The following is a 19,937-nucleotide window of genomic DNA, read 5'->3' on the forward strand; positions in this document are numbered from 1 at the left end:
TCAGCATATGCCATTCTAATATACATGCTCTATCAAGGACAAGTAAAGAAATACACTTCAAAAGGGTCTTCTATGTTAACCCCAAACTGTAAAAAAACAGCCACTATATTCTTGGCACTGTCCAGAAGCATTTGAATAAGAACTGCAGAGACATCAGCAGCTCAAGCCTGTGCTATGGTTAAGTGGTATGTGATATCCACAGCAGTTAAGATGGATGTCTCAAGCACTTACTCCATCTGACGCTTCTCAAAACAAACTACGAAAGCAGGTTAACATTACCCTCTGCTTCCAAAGCTATGTATGTTGAAGGCGTCTAACAATGAATAAATCAATTACAGCAACTGGCAGTAATTTTTCAGGGCTGCAGATTAACCAGTCAAGCAGCATGTATTTGCATATAGCAATAATCTATTCAAAGTCTGAGGATGAAGTTCCAGGACAGTCTAAACCAGTCTCCCTGTCCCCTAAACAAAAATCCCCACCCCTCCTTTGACTCAGCAGCAGCGTGTTTCTCATCCTGAGCAAGCCAGTTCAGGGAGCTAAACTGGACAGGTCTTTTGCACTTTTCATTTTTGGTCATTTATCTCCTTAAAGCTACTCACTGCAGCAACAGTTAAGCAAAGACAACAGGAAAAAAAATAATACAGCAACCAAGACAAATCAGATTAGATGCACAAGTAATCATCCCTGGTACAGGATCCATTCATTCAATCTTGAAGGGGAAAAAAAAAAAAAAAAAATTGTTTCTTTTAAACATTGTTTCTTTTATCAATACAATTTCAGTTGAAAAAAGATGTTATGGAGTCTCTAGAACTAATTGTTTCTGGTTGTACTAATCAGTCTATTTTAAGTACAGAAAATACTTTTGTAACTGTGTAAGTAAACTATGCTAAGCATACTATCAATAGCCATTAGTTTACCCATAAAAAATGTTTTGCATTTCATTGAGTTATATTTCACACTGAAGAGGACTGATACATTTCTTTGAAACAAAACACCCCCTTCATATATTTTTTTAAAGTTATTTAGTAAGTTCACTCTTAATTTCCTGACTTAAAACTGTATAGTGTCACAACAGGGAATGTTTCTATACTTAAATATGGAACTGTTCCAACATAAGTACAGTACTTTCTTTTGCTTAGAGGATAAGAAATTTAGTGAGTAAATAAAAAAGGTAATTCTTAAGAAAGCCATATTTAGATATTAAGCAAGGGCCACTTTCAGCTGTAACATACACAGCTGTATCAGTAAATAGGTATTTTGGGAAGAGAGTCATCATAAAGTACCATGATTTAAAAGCTTCCATTCCAAATTGATTCATCCTCTATCTAGAAACGGTAACATTACTTCACTTCTTCAAATAGATTTTTCCCCATCTTATTTAAGACTGTGGTCATGACCTCCTGAATAAAAGTGCTGTTTGGATTTATATTAAGTAGTTTGAGTTATTTATCCTGGGTTTTGTGTAAATATACCTTGCAAAAAAATGAACACTCTTCCTCTTCAACTTCCTACCCCCCTCTGCAGATAAGCCTTATTCACTTATCTCAAATCTTGGATGGGGTACTGCCATACAATTTCGTTGACACGAAGACTTCTGGAGCCCAGTTGTGCTGTACAAAGCAGTGCAGTATTCCTTGGCAGGCAGACGAGCTGTCTCAGGCTTGCCTTTGGCTCCTGTGGTTGATTTACACTTTGAAGACTCTGACCTTAGCATTCCTTGGGAAACAATGTGTGCATGAACCGTACCTTATAATATCACACCAGTGGAATCTCCCACCTCAAGATCATGGTTTATAACCACATTCCTCCTGAGCAAAGAGGCTTTCTACAATTTGAGGGACTGGTCCAAAACCTGGGGATGAAATTCCACAGAAATGAAGGATCACAGAAAAGCTCAACAACTTCCCAAGTGCAAGATGCCTTTTCCTCATCTGATGCTACTTATTTGCTACAAGCATTACGGTGAGGAAGCAAGCGTAACAGCGTAGAGAAAAAGAGAATATAATTCCTTACATTCTAAAGATAAAGAGAGCTGACAGTAGCTATGAAGGCAGTCAGCCCTGCCTGTCAAAAACAAATTGCACCTCTTCTGACTTATTTTTAATTAAAAATTTCGTTCTTCCAACAATATTTGAAGTTTGTTGAAGAAACCTTCTCCCACATACACCAAAAAAGGTTAGCAGTTACCACAATTACTTATAAAATAAACAGTAAGGAAAAACTTCCAGAATTTAAAATAAATACTTATTCTTTAAAGATGGCCTGTGCACATACTAAGAAAAGGTAGGAGGAAAGAAAGAAACTGGTTATTATTTGACATTTTGGGTTGAAATTCCTCTTCAAAGACTAGGCTAATGAAGGTAGGATGGGTCACACTAAGATGACCAAACTATATAAAATTGAAGTACCTAAATGCTTGACAAGATGAGATGAATGTGACAGAACATCTGTCAATCAGCATCACCTGATTAAACTTACTGAATAGTTCAGAGGAAAGAAAAGACAGGTAACGTATGCGTTTTTCTCACTAAAAATATTGAACGTATCCATATTTATTTTTATCACCTGTATTATTCACTTAATTACTTAATAACAGCGTATATGAAAAGTTGCACATTTTTGTAATAATTCGAGTCATGCATGTGAAACAAACCTCAGGCCGAAGTTCACTTTCTACAGTAGAAAAAAACAATAACATGAAGAAATATTAACTTCGAAGAATGCATGTGCATGCATAACCATATACACTGCAGCTACTACTGGGAACCTCAAAGAAAAGCAGACAGTACCATAGAAAGCATACATTATCTTTAAAAGATAATCCTTCAAGATGGGTAATGAAAAGGTTGTAGCAACTTTTCTTATAATCAGAGAGGTGATAAATTCATAATTTGAGTTCTGTAATTTTCATCCCAGTGGCACCACTGTAAATATGCTCGTTATGCTCCAATTTAAGTTTCACACGGCTATTCTAGAAACAGAACAAAACATCTGGAGTCTGAGAAGAAAAATTAAATCACTGAATCCAGGACATATGCCTTTTCCTCTTCCTAGAATTATTCCTCCATGAGGCGCACTCAGAAATACAATGACATACCTGAGAAACAAGGGGTGGAATTCCACAGAAATAAACTGAATGTATCACTAAATTTCATGTAAACTGTTTTATTTCAAAGCAGCAATGACTAAGCTTACAGAACTATGTGCTAACACAACACACATTCAAACATTAAGACTAAGATGTCAGGAATTTGTTTAAGCAAAACATATTTTTATTAGGAAATAGATTTCATTCGTTAGTCTCAACAGAAACGGCTCCCTGTTGCTCTAAGATGACAAGAAAGATTAAAATGAAGTGGATACAAGTATCATACATATCAAAGAGATGACAAAAAAAAAAAAAAAGGCAACTGCAGACTGTCACTGACAACCACCACCAAATCCACAGCCCTCTGGACAAAACCACAGTCCTGTGCCTTATTATGGGCACATGAGTAATCCTATCTACTTAATTGCATTTGCTAAAACATTTCCAGCTAAACATGAATGTAAGTGCCTGTAAAAATGGACTCTAAGAATATTTCTGAGAGACATCTATAAAAAAAAAAAAAAAAAGTGCCTTTCAAAAGGCATTTAGTATCCAGTTCACTTTTATGATTTGTTAGGTAATAAAAAAATTACCTAGTCTAGCTATCTAATCTGTTTATCTTGGGAATTATAATAAGAGAGAGATAAGAGAACATATAAATACAGAAAGAAAGACTCCCCATTATGACAGAGAAATGCATTTTGTATTTTATTTATTCAAGCTCTCGAATACAGATCAAAAATTAAAATTTTGAGAACATGTGAGCAGGAAAACAATACGGATTTCAAAAGTGTTTTTTTTTTTTTTTTAAACATTGTCAGAAATGTATCTTCCATGAAAATAACTGAAAAATAGCATCCCCTGGAGTATATACATCTCTGAATAAAAATTTACTCTAGGATGCCAGACCAGGAGATTCTGTATCTATAGAAAGGGATCCTGCTGCAGCTCCTGCATTCTTATGTTGAAAGGTACTTTTTGGTACCACGCCTAATTTGTTTTGTTTCCAAACCAGGGCTCTGAACTGCTTAGTATCAAGCTACAAACAGGAAATAAATTCAATATAAAGTAGACTGAGATGCTGCTGCTAGTGTCTATTCCCTCAATTCAGCATATTTGATGTAGTTTTACAAGATTTTAAGACAAATAATCAAGAAAACCAGTTCCAGTTTAACTCAGCAATTTATGGGCCTAGCCTGAAAGACTTCAGCAGAATGTAAAAAGGCAGCCTACATCAATACCAATCACTTTCTTAACAATTTAGAGATAGTGCCAATCATTAAAAATACACTTTTTTTTTTTTTTAAAAAAAAAAGCAACTGTGCAATTAAAGCATGCTTTCTGCAAAACATAAAAATACTTTTATCTGTAATAAACATATCCACCTCTGCATTAACAACCTGGAAGTAACTCCTTTTTTTCCTTTAAACCCAATTAAACCTCACTCAGCATTAACACCACTGATGTAGCTGATGTTGTAGCCCTGGTGTAAGACTATTCCATCAGAAAACCCTAAGTATAACATCCAAGCAGCATTTGTACAATTTAATCCAGTCAGCTATCAAACTGAGCTGCACGGCCTGCTTTGTGCCAGTGTAACATGCTGTCTGTATCCGAGGTTTACACTGGTGGAGCAATGGTAACATGGCACGAGGAATAATTTCCAAATAAGCACTGGCAGATAAGACCTCAAATTAGTCAGTCTGGCATTTCACATGTTGATGCATTCTACTATTACAGCTATTTTCAGAAGAAAACAAGAGCCAGTATGCGTCTTTAAAACGAGCTTGTTTACACCCACAATTATGTTGTTTCCTAAAACGGGAAGAAACAACAGATTAAAGCAATGGGCGACAACACAAAAAGCAAATTTAAGTTACTCTAATTTAAACACAAGCAAGCACTGATAGGAATCAGCCTTTTTCTCCCATGCAAGGATTGCTTAAAACGAGTTTCTTCAAAATAAGCCTTTCCATTTTCAACTATTTTCTCTGTATATAGGCTAGGAAGACAGCATCCTATCACCCCATTTCTTTCTTGCATAGGCCTGAATGTGATAACTCATCTCACTTTTAATCTAATTCGCTTATCTTCGGAATTTATATTATCTTGGTTAACTTTCAAAAAAGTAGCTTTGGGAGGAAACATCTCGAAACATTGCTTTTTCTAGGGCTGCAACTGTCACATAACAGTTAAAAAGCTGATTCTATCTGAATTGTTAAGCTTCTCTGTAACTTTGAAAGCAGGTAGAATATTTGCACCCCCGTGCAGAGCTTTGTTCTTGTCACCAAGCTCCCTCCATACTTGTGGGTGCACCCCACCACGGCCCATGGACTTGCCACTTTGCTCAAATTTTCCTTGACTTGATGCTCTCCCACCAAAGGTACATCTTCCTTGCTCCAGCCTTTCAGCCCGGTCTCTGGGATTCCTGAAGGCCAGTCTTGCCGGTAAAGACTGAAGCAAAGCTGGCATTCAATCCCTTGACCATTTACCTGTCCGGGTAGCCAGGTCTGCTGTTTCCTTCAGGAGAGGGCCCATATTTTACCTTGTCTTCCTTTTGTCACTGAGGTACTCGTAGAAGGCTCTTCTTCTTGCCCTCAATGTCCTTGACAAGATTCAATTTTCTCCAGGCTTTGGCTTTCCTAACCTACAATCCCTGCCTGCTTGGACAATGTCTCTGTATTCCTCTCAGGCTACCTGTCCTTGCTTCCAGCCTCTGTAGGCCTCCTTTCTCTGCTTGAGTTTGGCCAGGAGCTCCTTGTTCACCCATGTGGACCTCCTGTCATTTTTGACTGACTTCCTCTTTCTTGGGACGTCATGCCTGAGCTTGGAGAAGGTGACCCCTGATTATTAACCAGCTTTCCTGGGTCCCTTTTTGCTCCAGGGTTTTATCCCATGGGGCTCTACTAAGCCGATCACTGAGGAGGCCAAAGTCCCTCTCCTAAAGTCCAGGGTTTGTGAGCTTGCTGCCCTCAGGATCTCCAGTGGTGCCCAGTGCCAGGACAAGAGGCAATGGGCACAAACTGGAACCCAAGAGGTTCTGCATGAATATCACAGAGCACCTTCTTAGCATGAGGGTGCCCAGGCTGCCCAGAGAGGCGGTGGGGTCTCCTCCCTGGAGGCCTTCAGAAGCCGCCTGGCCATGGTGCTGGGCACCCTGCTCTGGGTGGCCCTGCTGGAGCAGCGGCTGGGCCCTGGAGGTCCCTTCCAACCATAACCATCCTGTGATTCATTACCAGCATCGGTGTAGGACACCCAGATGACAGTCTACATTCAGAAGCAGCATACTTTGATTAATAAGCAGACCATTCAACTGAAGCCTAGGTCTTTGAGGAAAGGAGGCAGTATAGATTTTCCTGTTTGTTTTTGACAAATTTAGGATTCTTATTTAAGTGACATAGTTTTAGTTACAGCCAAATTCTGCCAGGATTAAATAGGAAATTTATTTGGTTTAATTTTAATCAAGATTAGTTACTCAGGTCAGTTTACAACACACTAGCATCATTTGCATCACTCTAAAGGTGGTGCCCCATGGAAGGAGGTGGAGCTATTTCTTTAGCTGATAGTGAAAGTATTTGTGGAACTTGACTAAGCACCTGTGTGTGTTTGTTTTTGTTGTTGTTTGTTTGTTTTTAAATCAATATAACTAGGAAGGTCAATATAACTAAGGGAGAAAGGTGAAAAAAAAAATCTGAGATTGCTTGGCTGCAGTTTCCCATACTTATCTTCTACTTCCTCAGATTTTAACATTTCTTTTTCCAATATTAAATGCTGCTTCATTTCTTCCTCAAACGATGTCTAATTATATTGGTTTATCTGCATTTTCAAAGGTTAAATTATTTTTATTAGGTATATATAAATTTGATTGTGACTATCCTTAATCACTGAAGCCCTTAAATAAATATAACAATATACACACCTTTAAAAAATTAACATCTAGATTAGAGAATAACCCTGAAAAAAAAAAAATTAATTATTTCAAACATAAAGGCCATAACATCTATTCCTCTTCTAAACACGCTGCTACTGAGTCAGAAGAGCCACACTAGTTCCATCAGTGGCATTTTTTACATATAAACACAATTGAGAACGCACGTCTGCGCTCTGTCGTGCACGTGTCTGACCTAATTCCCAAGGGATGTTTTGGTGCTGCGCACCCAGCCAGCTCGCTGGGCCACGTAGGGCCCATTTAGTGTAGTCACAGTTCCTGCCTTAGACCAAGGAATCTTGTGTCCAGCTTTCTAAAAACAAAAGGATTGCATTGTCATACCTTCTTTCGGAGTGCCAGAATTACCACTGTAGACTACCTGAAAGCAGGTAGGCTATTATTAATTACTGCTGTATTTACCTCCACCACACTGCAGGCCAGTTGTCTGGCCCAAGACCCATACTCATCCCATTTAATAAGCTTTTGTCTGCACTGTGTCATCTCTTCCTGCTTCTGAAGTCATTCAGAACAGGTACTGTATCCTAGAATATCCTAAGGTTTTCCCAGTCCCCTGACTACCCGTGGATTTTAAAAGGATGATGACAGAGATAATCTGAAAAGACAGAAAGGCATTCAAAAGGACTTCGCTTATGGTCGATATAAATCTTCACAAAGGAACCGACGTCCTTGGGAACTTTGCTCGGTCAGACAATTAAGCACCTTGTGTCTTCGTAGCACCTTGTGTCTTCGTACTTGTAGGTGTATTTCACAGTCTTCCTCAGGAGCTTTGCTCTCAGCCAGACAACTAAGTATCTTGTGTACTACAGTGAACAACCCCTAGGTACTAAAAGTCTTAAACCAAGTAGGAAGTTTTACTTTTGATACCTAATGGCCTTCAAGTTTATGGTACTATCTCCACACACCTGGGCAACAAGATTTCGTCTTAATCACCATATCACTGAAGATAAGATAAGCATATCTGCTTTTAATGAGACAGTTAAATGGCAATTCTACCAGGATTTATTTACATACAGATATCAAAATATCAGCAGAGATTACAGTAGCTAAAAGAAATTTTATAATGGAAGAATATTTTCATTCATTTAGCTTGCATTTACTGCAATGTGATTAGTTTCTCCCTTCTGTGAAAATTGAACTTTGGAATACAAAGAATTTAAAAACAAACAAACAAACATGAATGTTAAAAAAAAAAAAAAAAAAAAAGCACAAAATTCAGGACTAAGTGAATATCCCAAGGTACTTGGAAAAGCAAAGCAAAATGAATAAAATAGATTTCATGTTCACTGCGGTTCTGTAAGTGGAAATAGTTTTTCCATGGGTGATGTTTCCTAAAATTTCCTTAAGATTTGGCAGTAGGCATTTCCACCTCTGAGGAGAGGCTGAAAGAGCTGGAGGAGGCCTGGGGGGATCCCATCAGGGTCTGTCAGTGCCTGAAGGGAGGTGCTGAGAGGACAGGGCCAAGAGGCAACGGGCACAAAGTGGCACACAGGAGGTTCTGCCTGAACATCACAACGTGCTTTGTTAACATGGGGGTGCCGGAGCCCTGGCCCAGGCTGCCCAGAGAGGCAGATTTACCTGTGTCTCTTGGAAAAGTGCTGTGGCACACATCCTATATGGCACATGGCAAGTACAGAGCACAGACCCATGAGCTAACTAGAAGCAGTAGAGCCCCATTCAGTGCAGTGCCATCCTACAGCATGAGGCGGCTTGTACTAAAGCCACATTTAGATCTGGTGAAATAAAATCCTAACATCAACAAAAGCAGCTTGTCAGCTTCACCACACATCATTGAAACAAGAGCATGACCTGATCATTTCGAGCCATTCCAGACCAAGTAATGTCCTCTGACTGACTCTGGTTTCTTCTCATTCCTTGCTACCCTTCACGGAAAATCCATGTACAACCACTGTATGCATCCTATTGTCAAAGGGAGTTCAAGCATAAAAAAAAAAGTCCAGTATTTTCAGAAGGTGAACATTGGAATATGGCTAGATAATTGGAGTAGCATTACTTTAATGACCTCCTACTTTACTGCCTCCTGCTCTGCTGGAAGAGTGGTGGTACCCAATTTTACCAGAATACTACTTAGCCTGCTCTGTCACACCGTATCCAAGCCAGTAAGTCAAACCAGTAAAATAATCATCAATTCATGCTTAAAATAAACCCTAAGAGTACTCTGGCTGGGTGATGCACTTCAAGGCTTGGCCTGCAGCAGCAGGTTAAAGAAGAGCAGCAGCTGGGCTCACCTGAAAGAGCCCAGTCCCACACCCAGATGCCCGTCCCCGCAGTGCACTTTGGACAGCTGCAGGCTGTGGCTTTAAGCCCACGGCTGAGGGGAAACCACACCGGCTGGAGCATGGCAGGACCTGACCAGGGTCTGGGTCACTGCTATAGATGCAGACTTACAGACAACAGAAATATTTTTTAGTGATTATTTTACACACAATGAAACTTTAAAAAAAGAAAAATCATGATCGTCCCGTGATCTGTATGTACCTTCAGCATCACTGGCCCTACTATTACAGTGCCAAGCATGTTTTTTCTCTCCTTTCCTCTCATCTTTTCAATTCTGGAGAACATCCATCCAAACACTGATAAGATTTCATGCAATAAGAAATAAACCAAGCCATTATGACAGTAAAAGCAATACCAATTCTATAACACAGAAAATGATTTGATATATAAAACCAACAACAATTCCTATGTGCCAAGAAAGGAGTTGAATCACATGGCAGTGTACACTGGTATTTATGCATTAGAAATTAAGATTGGAATAAAAACACAACTAAAAAGTTCTAAAACTTAAACATAACACCTTTCCTCTACCCCCTCAATTCACCATCTGTGTGATGTACACTGTTGATAAATAGAAATGACTTTATTATACATTGATTGCTTATGATTTAATAAAAAAAAATATTTGGATTGTAAGTATACTGAAACTTCAACAACTTACATCTAAGTCTGAAAGGCACACTGTGCATATTCCCTCCTACACTCAGTGTGATTTCAAAAAAAAATTAAAAAATTACAAAACGTACTTTCAGCAACACAGTCTAAACCAAATGTACTGTACAGAAAATTTAAACTCTACAGTAAGGCTCAACACTGCCTGAGGCATTCTGATTCACTGAAATATATCCTGCAGGGTAGTCATACAGAATCTAGGATATTTTTTTAATAATGATCAATGTCACATTTTACATAACTGCTTTTAAAGTTTCATTCTCAGTATTTAATAACCTAAGTTTTGATAAAGATGTTTTGGAAGGTAGGAAGGGGACAGTTGCGACCTCTGGCACTTGAGAAACACCACGAGGCATACATGCAGAAGAAAACTGGTATTCCTTCTGGAAATGAAGAGCAATTAAATAGTTTATTTTGACACCTGAATTGCCTTTCTTCAGAAACAGCCAATCATGAAAATAGATGAAATGAGTCATGCCTCATACTGCTACTGTTTCAGCCTTCCACATAGGAAGGGTTCTTCATCATACTGTCCATATTTAATGTTTGCTTCAGCATTCTAACAGTTAGAAATTATTTTCAGAGCAGAAAACTAGCTGGATGTCTACACTTAAAAATATTATGGTGGCAAATCCTTTTAAGGAGAGCCAGCTTACATTAGTGTATTGTTAGATATTTGTCTTTTCCTCATTCAAGCTGAAATTATTCCTGACATAGAACAAACATCACACGCACATAAACAGTAGTTCTGCTCCTTTATTTGCTGCTACATTCATATTTTGCACCAGAACTCTGAGAACTGGGGTTCTGCTATTCCCTACCACAACAATGTTGGCAGAGTCAAGGCGAGACCTTCAACTCTGCAGATATGAACTCCGGGGAAACCCACAGAGATAGGGATTAAGGAAAATAACTGAAAAATATAATTAAATTAAAAGTACATTTCATGTAAGAGAAATTATTTATTTACAGTAGTACTGACCATTGAACTCGACAGAAGCAGTGAAAAAACAAGACTTTACAAAAACTTTAGCAATCACCTTGATAATGTAGTTCTTTCTAGCTTATCCTACAAGATCCATAGCTTAGTTCAGGTGCTTATAATACCAGCATGGATATCTCTTAATTTTAACAAAATTACTAAGTATTTTGTACCCCCAGAGAAAATACTGAACGTAGAATAATGTTCAAATTAACTGCAGGAGCTGCAATACAAGAATAAACTGTCAGGATCTCCCTACCACAGGAGTAATTCAAGTAGTTGTCTTCAGTTACCTTTCATACGGAAGAATTAAAAACAAAAAGGGGGGGGAGGGAGGAATTATAGTTTACAATCCAGGATTATACAACTTAAAGAGGTCATTAAGTTAAATAGGCCAAGAATTAAAAGTTATGGCTTAATGCCTAAATGGGCTGACTTTTACTGTTGGAGGAAGAGGCCTGAAACGTTCACTAACAGAAACAGGCTGCGTGTACACAGCTGGCACTAGAAAGGTTTTTCGTTACTCACTAAGCCCTCAGCTTCCAACGCGGTATTTTTACCTGCTCTTCTCCATTTTCCTGCACTGTTAGAGGGAATAGATCTACTCCTAAGGGGGGACTTCATGGTCATTCTATCACAAAGGTTTAAAAAAACTGCAAAAGAAGCATTTAGAAGTCAAGGATAATCACACAGTTGCGTATAAAAAGGGGCAGAAACAGCATTAAGTAACTCAGCAGTATCTTATACCTACTTACTACAGCTTGTTCCACGTGTCTTCAGCTGCACATATCAGAAGTCTACCACAAAATACGCTCCCCTGTACACCAGCTGGTGATAAAAGATTTAAAAATGGAAACCTGTGTCCTAACAAATGACAACGCTCGTCTCCTTGATCTTGCGCTCAGCTTAATCAGTGCTAAACTGAAAATGGCAACCAGAACAAACCAGTCGCAGAAACCACAGGGAAAACCAGTTTAAAACTAGTTTCTGCATGGAATGGAATATTTTCATAGCATAGGCAAGCCAAACTGAATGCATACCCCTCTACCGAAAACTTTGCTACTGCGAATTTTTTTTTTTTAGAGAACAATCTCCTTCAAGATATGCACACACACACACACACTACAGTGAACTTACTGATGGAGCCCTTTACTTTGCACAAAAGAAAATGATGGAGGATCAATCAAGTTGTACAGCAGCAACAAACATGAGTAGACTAAGTTGTCCAAATTCACAACTCGTTCAATCAAAATTAATTTCCAAGAAACACCCAAAGGTATTTCTCTCCTACATCACTTCAGAGTAAATCTACGCTGTTGAGACAGCAATATTTGATTTTTAATCAACAGCTAAGCTACAAACTTTGGATGATTACATGTAACAGCAGTGACAGCTGTGGACAAAAAAAGATGAATTACAACCTCAGAATAGTAATTGCAATTTTAGTTAAACTTTAAATACCATTCAGAAGAAGTGTAGAACTTCACCGTTTTCTCTTTCAATTTACTTATTTATTCAATAACAGTAACAGTCAACGCTGTTTGTTTAGAGATTGAAAAGAATAGAAGGCATATTTAGTAAAGATTAGCTTGTCTTCCTTCCTCATGGTTACAAGCCTTATTTCATGTTTGTATCTGACCTCCACTTCATTTCCTCCTGAAGAAAAGCATAAAAAAAAAAAAAAAAAAGCTATGTTTGGATCAGTCACCCAAACTTTATCCTGCTTAATGCAGGATCCTGTTATTCTCCACTTTAAATGCAGACTAAAAGTCACTACCCATGACTTAGAGCGGTCAAGACAGAAGGCAACCACTTAGTTATCCAAGTCCTCAAGCTTCAGAATTAAATACTTTGTCATAAAGTTTGCTCACAATCACCCTCTTTATATCACGTTAAGTCCATTCTAAACATTAAATTCTTCTCCAGCACAGGAGAAAAAAAAAAAAAAGAAAAGCTTTTCATGAAGCTGGAAACCAAGAAAGATTTGCCTGATGACATGCAGTGCCAACACAGGAACAGAGCACAGAGCTTCCTGCACCGCGAGCTGGTTGCTGATCCCTGTCTGCAACATCTGACCACCACCGCCCTGCTAACAATATGACCACAGCAGTAACGGGGCAGGGCTGCACATTACCATCAAAGCCCTACCGTTTAGTCTGGGTGCACAGAAAACACAAGATATGCAACTGGTGACCATTTGCAAATGATTTGACTTCAGCAAGTTGTTCTACATAAAATAAAATTAATGGCAGACAGAAATAATGAAAAAAACATTTGCACACAGATTTTCTTCTCGCATTTACCATCTTCCAGATCCTACAACAACTGAGGCAGAGACTGAACAGAAGGGCAAGTGGGTGATGAAAGCTACCCCTGTCCCTTGATGGGAAAGAAAAGCTCAACACCAGGATATTTCACATAAGAAAAACAAACCCACTCTCTTAGTAGCAGTAACCATAGCAGAGGAACATGGAAAAGAAGATGAAGCTAAGTCCACACCACATAAGCAGCTGCTACTGATCGATACCATCCAACCTAATAAAATTTTGCCCAAATTCTTACCACCGCCATCTTCCAAGCACAGTTGGACCCCCTGCACATGTGGTTGTGGCCAAATGACCCCTTTAAGCACAGCATCTTACAACTCTGTTAGCAAATAATTAATACGATGCTCTAAAGTAAGGCCACAGGTGGCACTTCACCTGCGCTAAGGAAGCGGAGACTTTGCTGGCTTGGAAGATGAACTCCTTCTGGCTGTACAGCGAGCGTTTCTGCAGTTCCATTGCTGCAGCAAAAGAGTCACACACAGTAGGTACAGATTTGGAACCAAGCACCACGTTCAGCGTGCTGTTTACATAGCAAAAGACTCATTAAAATAAGTTTATTGCTACCAAAGGCTGCCAAAATAAACATAGTATTCTTGTTCTTAACCAGCATGATGTATCAGGAAAAAAGTATTTTGGGTAAATTTTTCACTGGAATCATTTGGTGCTTTTAGGAGTAGCAGTTTCAAACAACCTCTGAGTTCACACAGCATCTCCCTCCCCACACCTATACTTATAAGTTATTAAAAAAAATACCTATATATAAATAATAAAAAAAAGCACACATAAATTCTTCTATTCTTTCATTACATAAAACTCTATTACCAAGTTTCAACCCCTCTCATCCCTATAATCCACAGATAATTCCTCCGCAGTAGCAATGCAATACCAGTTATTTTTATAGATCAAACATTGGCAAGAAAGCATCAGTTGAGAGCTGCAGAGATTGTTTACTGTGGTAGCATTTTTTTTCTTCAAATTAGGCAGCTTTTGGCATGGAGAGCATCACTAGACAAATAGCCAAGTGCTTTGGCATTGCTCTGCCATTAGCTGAAACCTGAAATTTTATTTAACAAAATGGTTTTTAATCAATATTTGCTGGTTTGCAGAATCCCCAGTGGACACTGAGGCTACTAATATTTGGAAAAAGAGATTTTTTTTTTTTTGAAGAAAATCAGAAAAGAATGGTGCTAGCTGTTACAAAGGCTGAACAGCTAAAGGATACTAATGACCCACTCTGCAATCTGATCAATACAGGCAAAAATATTGGGAGCACGTATCGTTCTAGTGAATGCACATGAAATCTGGCTGCATCATACGTGTGGCATTAAAGGCAGAGAAAAATGTTTTTTCCCCCCCTTTCTTAAACTAAGTGAAATGCTTTAATTCTGGTGTGTAATAATACAGAATATAAGAAGTGTCAGAAAATAGAACTGTCCTTTTCCAGCTAAACTATATTGCTATATATAAATCCACCACCCAGGAACAAAGAACAAAAGGCAATTCTGTTTCTTTAAAGCTCCTCTCTTCAGGAGACGTTCTGAAATTACAAATTAAAAATAGAAAGTTTCTAGAAAGAGTTAGGAGCTAAGGAAGAAATAACAGCACTAGAACTATAACAAACAAGGAAAAAAAAATATTCAGGAGCAGAGAAACATTTGGCTTGTCCACTTACTGGGCAATGAGTTTCAGATCAGATCCTGATAGCTGCTACATGTTCAGCTTTTCGTTGTGCTAGATGGTTGAAATTAACACAATAGATTGTTCTTACTCATCCAAGATTACGTGACAATAAGCTCAGGAAAGTGAGTGACTTTAAAATTAATTCTGAAATCCTCTGAAAGCTCCTAAGACCAAAATCTTGTGACAGGATAGATGCATGTCAGCCATGAAGACCTGGAGACCCTGTACAAAGAGAGCTCAGCTGAGCAATCTGCTAAGTTAACACTGCTGGTGTCACGTTGGTACCCACCCAGGTGATGAGACAGCTGCAGAGACATCTACTGAAAGGGTGAGAGTCACAGCTGCACCAGTAATGCATTTTTCATCAGGAGCAATGCTCTAGGGTCTTGATGGGAAGGCTAAATTTCGCTGAACTTCTATTCCTGTCCAAACTGGCATAAATACAGCATTTACCCATCAATTTTATCTTAACAGAGAAACAAAAAGCCATTTTTCCCCAGTTTCAAGGCATGTATATTCCAAGACACTGAAGCACGCCACTGCCAACCGCCTCCCTGCTCTGCAGCGTGCCACAAACATGCCCACAGTCAGCACCGTGATCACTGCCTGACAGCGAGAACTGCTCCTCCTGACAGCTCACGCCACCATGGCAAGGCTGAAGTGTAATGCTAAAACACCAGGGCTCACACTGCACAAAGCAAAAGGCAGCTGCAAACTCCTTTCTCTCCCCAACTGCCCTCGATCACAGCCTGCAGCGCGTGCACCCAGCGGGGAGGAGGCCGGTAAGATTTATGGGAGCTGCTCGTCACCACCCCGAAATTCTGTGCTGGAGTCCAGCACGTGCTGAAGTCACACAGTGACACGGGGCAAGGAAAGGGAAGTCTGGGTTAGTTGTGCACAGCGCACATTGACCTGTCTGCTCTCCTTCTGGAGAACATTCAGTCTTCAGATAACACTTATCAGCGCGCCCTTAAATAACACATATTCGATACCATATAAAACAGTTCCATTTGCATATATGCTCTACCTACAGCACAGATAAATAAAGAAGCACATGTAGTTGAGGACTGTTAAGCTCTTCTTCAACGTAGCTGGCAGCTCAGAATCATTCAGTAGGGCTGTATTTATAGTAGGGTTTCTTATAGATCACCCAAGGTCAAATGCCATTGAACACGATCATCAATGTGTACATGCAGCACACATAAAGGTGTCACCTCACAGAATTAGCAGATGACACAAACTGGCAGAGGAGCCAGTCACACCAATACAGTAGTTTTACGACCAGACCGGCACAATCTGATCGTGATACACCAAAAAGGTTTTCCTAACTGCTGCTACAGGACCAAAAAGAGTAAGACTGTATCACAGAGGTGTAACAAAAAGCTTATTTATCTTCGGACAGGCAACACAGGCTTTCAGCACATTACAATGGGTGAAGGAACAGTCACCAGATGTCTAAATAAGGCTGCAGAAACCACTTTCCTTTGTAGAGGTTCTCGCCTGAGCCTACAGTGGCATCGTGTACACAGCTCTAGTGCTGCCATTTTCATTTTCAACTCTTTATCAGACCAAAACCAGAAGAATCCACCAAGTGCAGCACAGGCTGTGCATCTGAACCACCTTAATAAGTTCTCTATGGTAACCTTTTTTTTTTTTTTTTTTTTTTTTAAATTTAGCAGGAAAAGGATGGCGATAAGCACGCCACATATTTCAATAATTCTGCCCTCACAAGTTAGCTACCATGACAAACTAAATGGTGAGCTCTGAATTAAGGCTATGTGTCTTCTCCAAATATAAATCTTATTCAATCACAAATGATTATGCTTAATACAGGCAAAATAGCGAAGTATTAAGTCATGTAATATAGCAGTGGCCATATTAGAAAAATCTAATGGTCTCTGAGCCATACAGGGGTGGAGGGAAATAATCAGCTATCTGGCCTCATCGATGCTGCTGTTGAAGCAGACGATGTGGTGAGGAAGATACACAAAGAAAACCTCCTCGTTTGCAGCCACCGCATAAATTAGCTCCTGATAGGCAACGGAACTGATATCTAGAGACAGACAGCTTATTACCTCTGCTGTTCACTTTGTTCAAATTTGCAGCATGTGTTGTAGATTAACAGTTACTTTTTTGCTTTTTACAGCTTCCCAAAAATAAAACACGCACACAAAATGCAGAATAGCAGCTGTTTATGACTTTTTACAGCGTAAGGAAATGAATTCCATTTTGAATTCCATTCCACATTTTTAGTTTTGGTTATGTTATTTTTGGAGGATGAAATAGTAGCATTCCAGCCAGTCTTTTTAAGACCTTTTCCCTGACTCTTAGTTTCTGTTGCTGTATTTCTACTTCTAAATGAAAACACATTTCCACTTATGATAATTTACACTGAAAGTGAGCTGTTTACCAAACAAGTCAGTGTTGCAATTTGAATATGATTTTTTCATATTTGGATTGCAATAGTCAGCCTAACAAAACACCGATACAAAATTAATGTCAAATAGCATAAAGCAACAATACCAAAGCCCCAAAGGCTTTTACAGGAAATCCACTGCAAATTTCATAAGGTCAATAAAAAAGCCTAACCAATTCATTATTTCACACACAGGCATGCAGAATGCAAAACTAGGAAACTTGATTCATTAATGTTATAGTTTCCTTGCTGTTAATTATTTAAACAATACTTAGAGACCCTCTCTGCACCCTCTCTGCAGAGAATAAACTGATGGCCTTTGCTACAAAAATATGCATTTACAATCCAGTTAGGATGCCTCCATAGTTTACTGATTTGTCCAATGTATGACATGAACTGGTCTATACTATAAAATTACAAAACGTATCTTTAAAAAAAATGTGCAAAGCAGCCTAGCTTTTGCAATTAGAATTCCTTTTCAGAAACATACACAGTTTTTAGCGTATCTAATCCATGTCCACAGCATGGGAGGCAAGAGAATAAAAGTAACACTCCATTGAGTATAAAAGAAGAGTGTGAAAAAGTCTGCTGGGGTTAAACATTAACCTGATGCATTTTTCAGAATGACTGTACTATTTTTAAACTGCTCTTTTTTGGCCACAGGTCAAAGTTTTCCTAGCAAAATACCAATGTGAAAACGCTGGGAGCGAAGCCCAGAGGCAGCTCTCTTTGCTTTGGCCTAGGCCAGAACTTATCTGAATCTAGCTAGATATGTTGCACTGCTTCCCACTCCCCTTCATTGACTGCTATGGGTAATATGCCTCGTTACGCCTCTGAACGTCTCCGAGAGGAATAATGCAGCACTGAAGCCTTGAGAACGACATTTTTCAGATGTTATAGGAAATTCCTATACTCTCCACACAGCACAGGCATACATACTGTTCAGTCAGTTCCTGTCTTTTTGGCCAAACAGAACTGAGTCATTTGAAAGAGGGGGAAAAAAAAAAAAAAAAAAAGAGAGAGGCTCAGTGTAAGTGCCTTGAGCAACTCTTGGAAAGGCTGCGATTCTTTCCCCCTTTTCTGTTCCTCTTCACTGGGACACACTGGAAATCTTGGGAAAGAGTGGAAATATCAGGCCTGAAGACCCAGAGCTTCGGTTTAAAAAAAATATATTGACGAAAATAAAGCGGGGCGGCTCTCACGGCCTTTTTCCAGGGTTGAGATGTTTTCAGTGAGGAAGCCTAGCTCCCTTCCCACTCCTTCCTGAGGGCACGGATTTCTTGCGAGGGGAAAGTCAGCTTCACGGACTTACTCTGCCAAACGCGGCTGGCCACGGAAGACGGGGCCAAGGGCTGGAAAGCGAAGGGGACCCCAGGGGCCCGCTGAGGGCTGCATGAGGCGAGCCCCCTGCCCCAGGGGCTGCTTTGGGCGGCGGGCGGCCGAGCCCAGCGCGGTGCGGCGGCTCGCACAAAGCCGGGTCCTGGCTCCCTGTGCTCGGCAGGCGCGAAAGGGAAGGGTGGGAGCGATGCTGGAAGCGGAGCCGCCTCCCTCCGCCGCTCCGGGCTTCCCACAGCCGGCTCCGGGCTTCCCTCACCCGCCTCCCCCCGCCTTTAGCTCGGTGTTGAAGCCCAGCGCGCTGCCCACATCCCCCTTCGAGCCGGGAAGGAGCCTTCCCCGGCCCCGCTCAGCCTCCTGCGGGATGCCGGAGCTCTTCCCTTCCTTCCTCCCCGCCTGCCGAGGCGCTGCCTTTGTTCCCCCCCCCCTCCTCCTTCCCCGCCGCCATCCCCTCACCAGCAGGCTCTCCACGTTGACCGGCGAGCGCGGGTCGCGGATCATGGACTCCAGCTTCCTCTGGCGGCCCTCGAGCATCCCCGCCGCCGGGTCGGGGAGGGGGGCCGCCGACATCTTCGCCGCCTGCTGCTGCTGCTGCTGGGGCTGGGGCTGGGGCTGAAGCTGCGGCTGCTGCTGGCTCATCCTGCCGGGGCTCGCCCAGCGGCGGCGGGACGCCTCCCCTCGCGCTGCCGGGGAGGAGGAAGAGGAGGAGGAGGAGACGCCGAGGGGTCGCTCCGGGGCCTAGCGCGGCGCGGTTGGGCCGCCCCGCGGCCGCCCGGCCATGAAGGAAGCCGGGAGGGGAAGGGAAGGGAAGGGAAGGGAATGGAATAAAGCAGGGCGAAGCGGGGCGCAGCGGCTCCCTTCCTCCCGCCGCTCAGCGCCGGGGCTGCCTCCCCCCGAGCCGCTCCCGCTCCCTCCGAGCCTCCCTCTCCCGCTCAGTCCATGCTGAGGCGGCCGCCGCTGCCCCTTCCTCGCCTTCTTCCCCTGCCGCCGCGCCCGCCCCCGGTCCGGCCCCGTGAGGCGGCCTCCATTACCCACAAGGCTGCGCTGCCGGCGGCCGCCGCGCTCGGGGCTCGCTCCCCGGCCCGGCGGGGCAGGGGGCTCCTCGCCGCTGCCCCTTGTCCCTTGGGGGGGGGGGGGGGGATCCCAACGAGGGGACCCCCGGGCCTGGAGGCTGTGGGGATGTGGAGTGG

General features: G+C 41.3%; 1 protein-coding gene across 5 annotated transcripts in view; it reads right to left on the reverse strand.

Annotated features, from left to right (window-relative positions):
* ROCK2 (Rho associated coiled-coil containing protein kinase 2) overlaps positions 1–19,735 on the reverse strand; it is a 102,650-nt gene extending 82,915 nt beyond the window's left edge. For 4 of the 5 annotated variants that reach the window (XM_082755896.1, XM_082755893.1, XM_082755894.1 and 1 more), the window contains exon 1: positions 19,204–19,735. In XM_082755896.1, coding sequence (XP_082612022.1) covers positions 19,204–19,386 — 183 coding nt within the window. In that variant the 5' untranslated portion in view covers positions 19,387–19,735. The remainder of the gene's footprint in view (positions 1–19,203) is intronic. The other variant, XM_082755897.1, reaches the window with a different exon arrangement.
* Positions 19,736–19,937: the final 202 nt, after the last annotated feature.

The sequence above is a fragment of the Aythya marila genome (assembly GCF_965140915.1).
Source record: "Aythya marila genome assembly, chromosome: 3".
In the NCBI taxonomy this organism is placed as follows: domain Eukaryota; kingdom Metazoa; phylum Chordata; class Aves; order Anseriformes; family Anatidae; genus Aythya; species Aythya marila.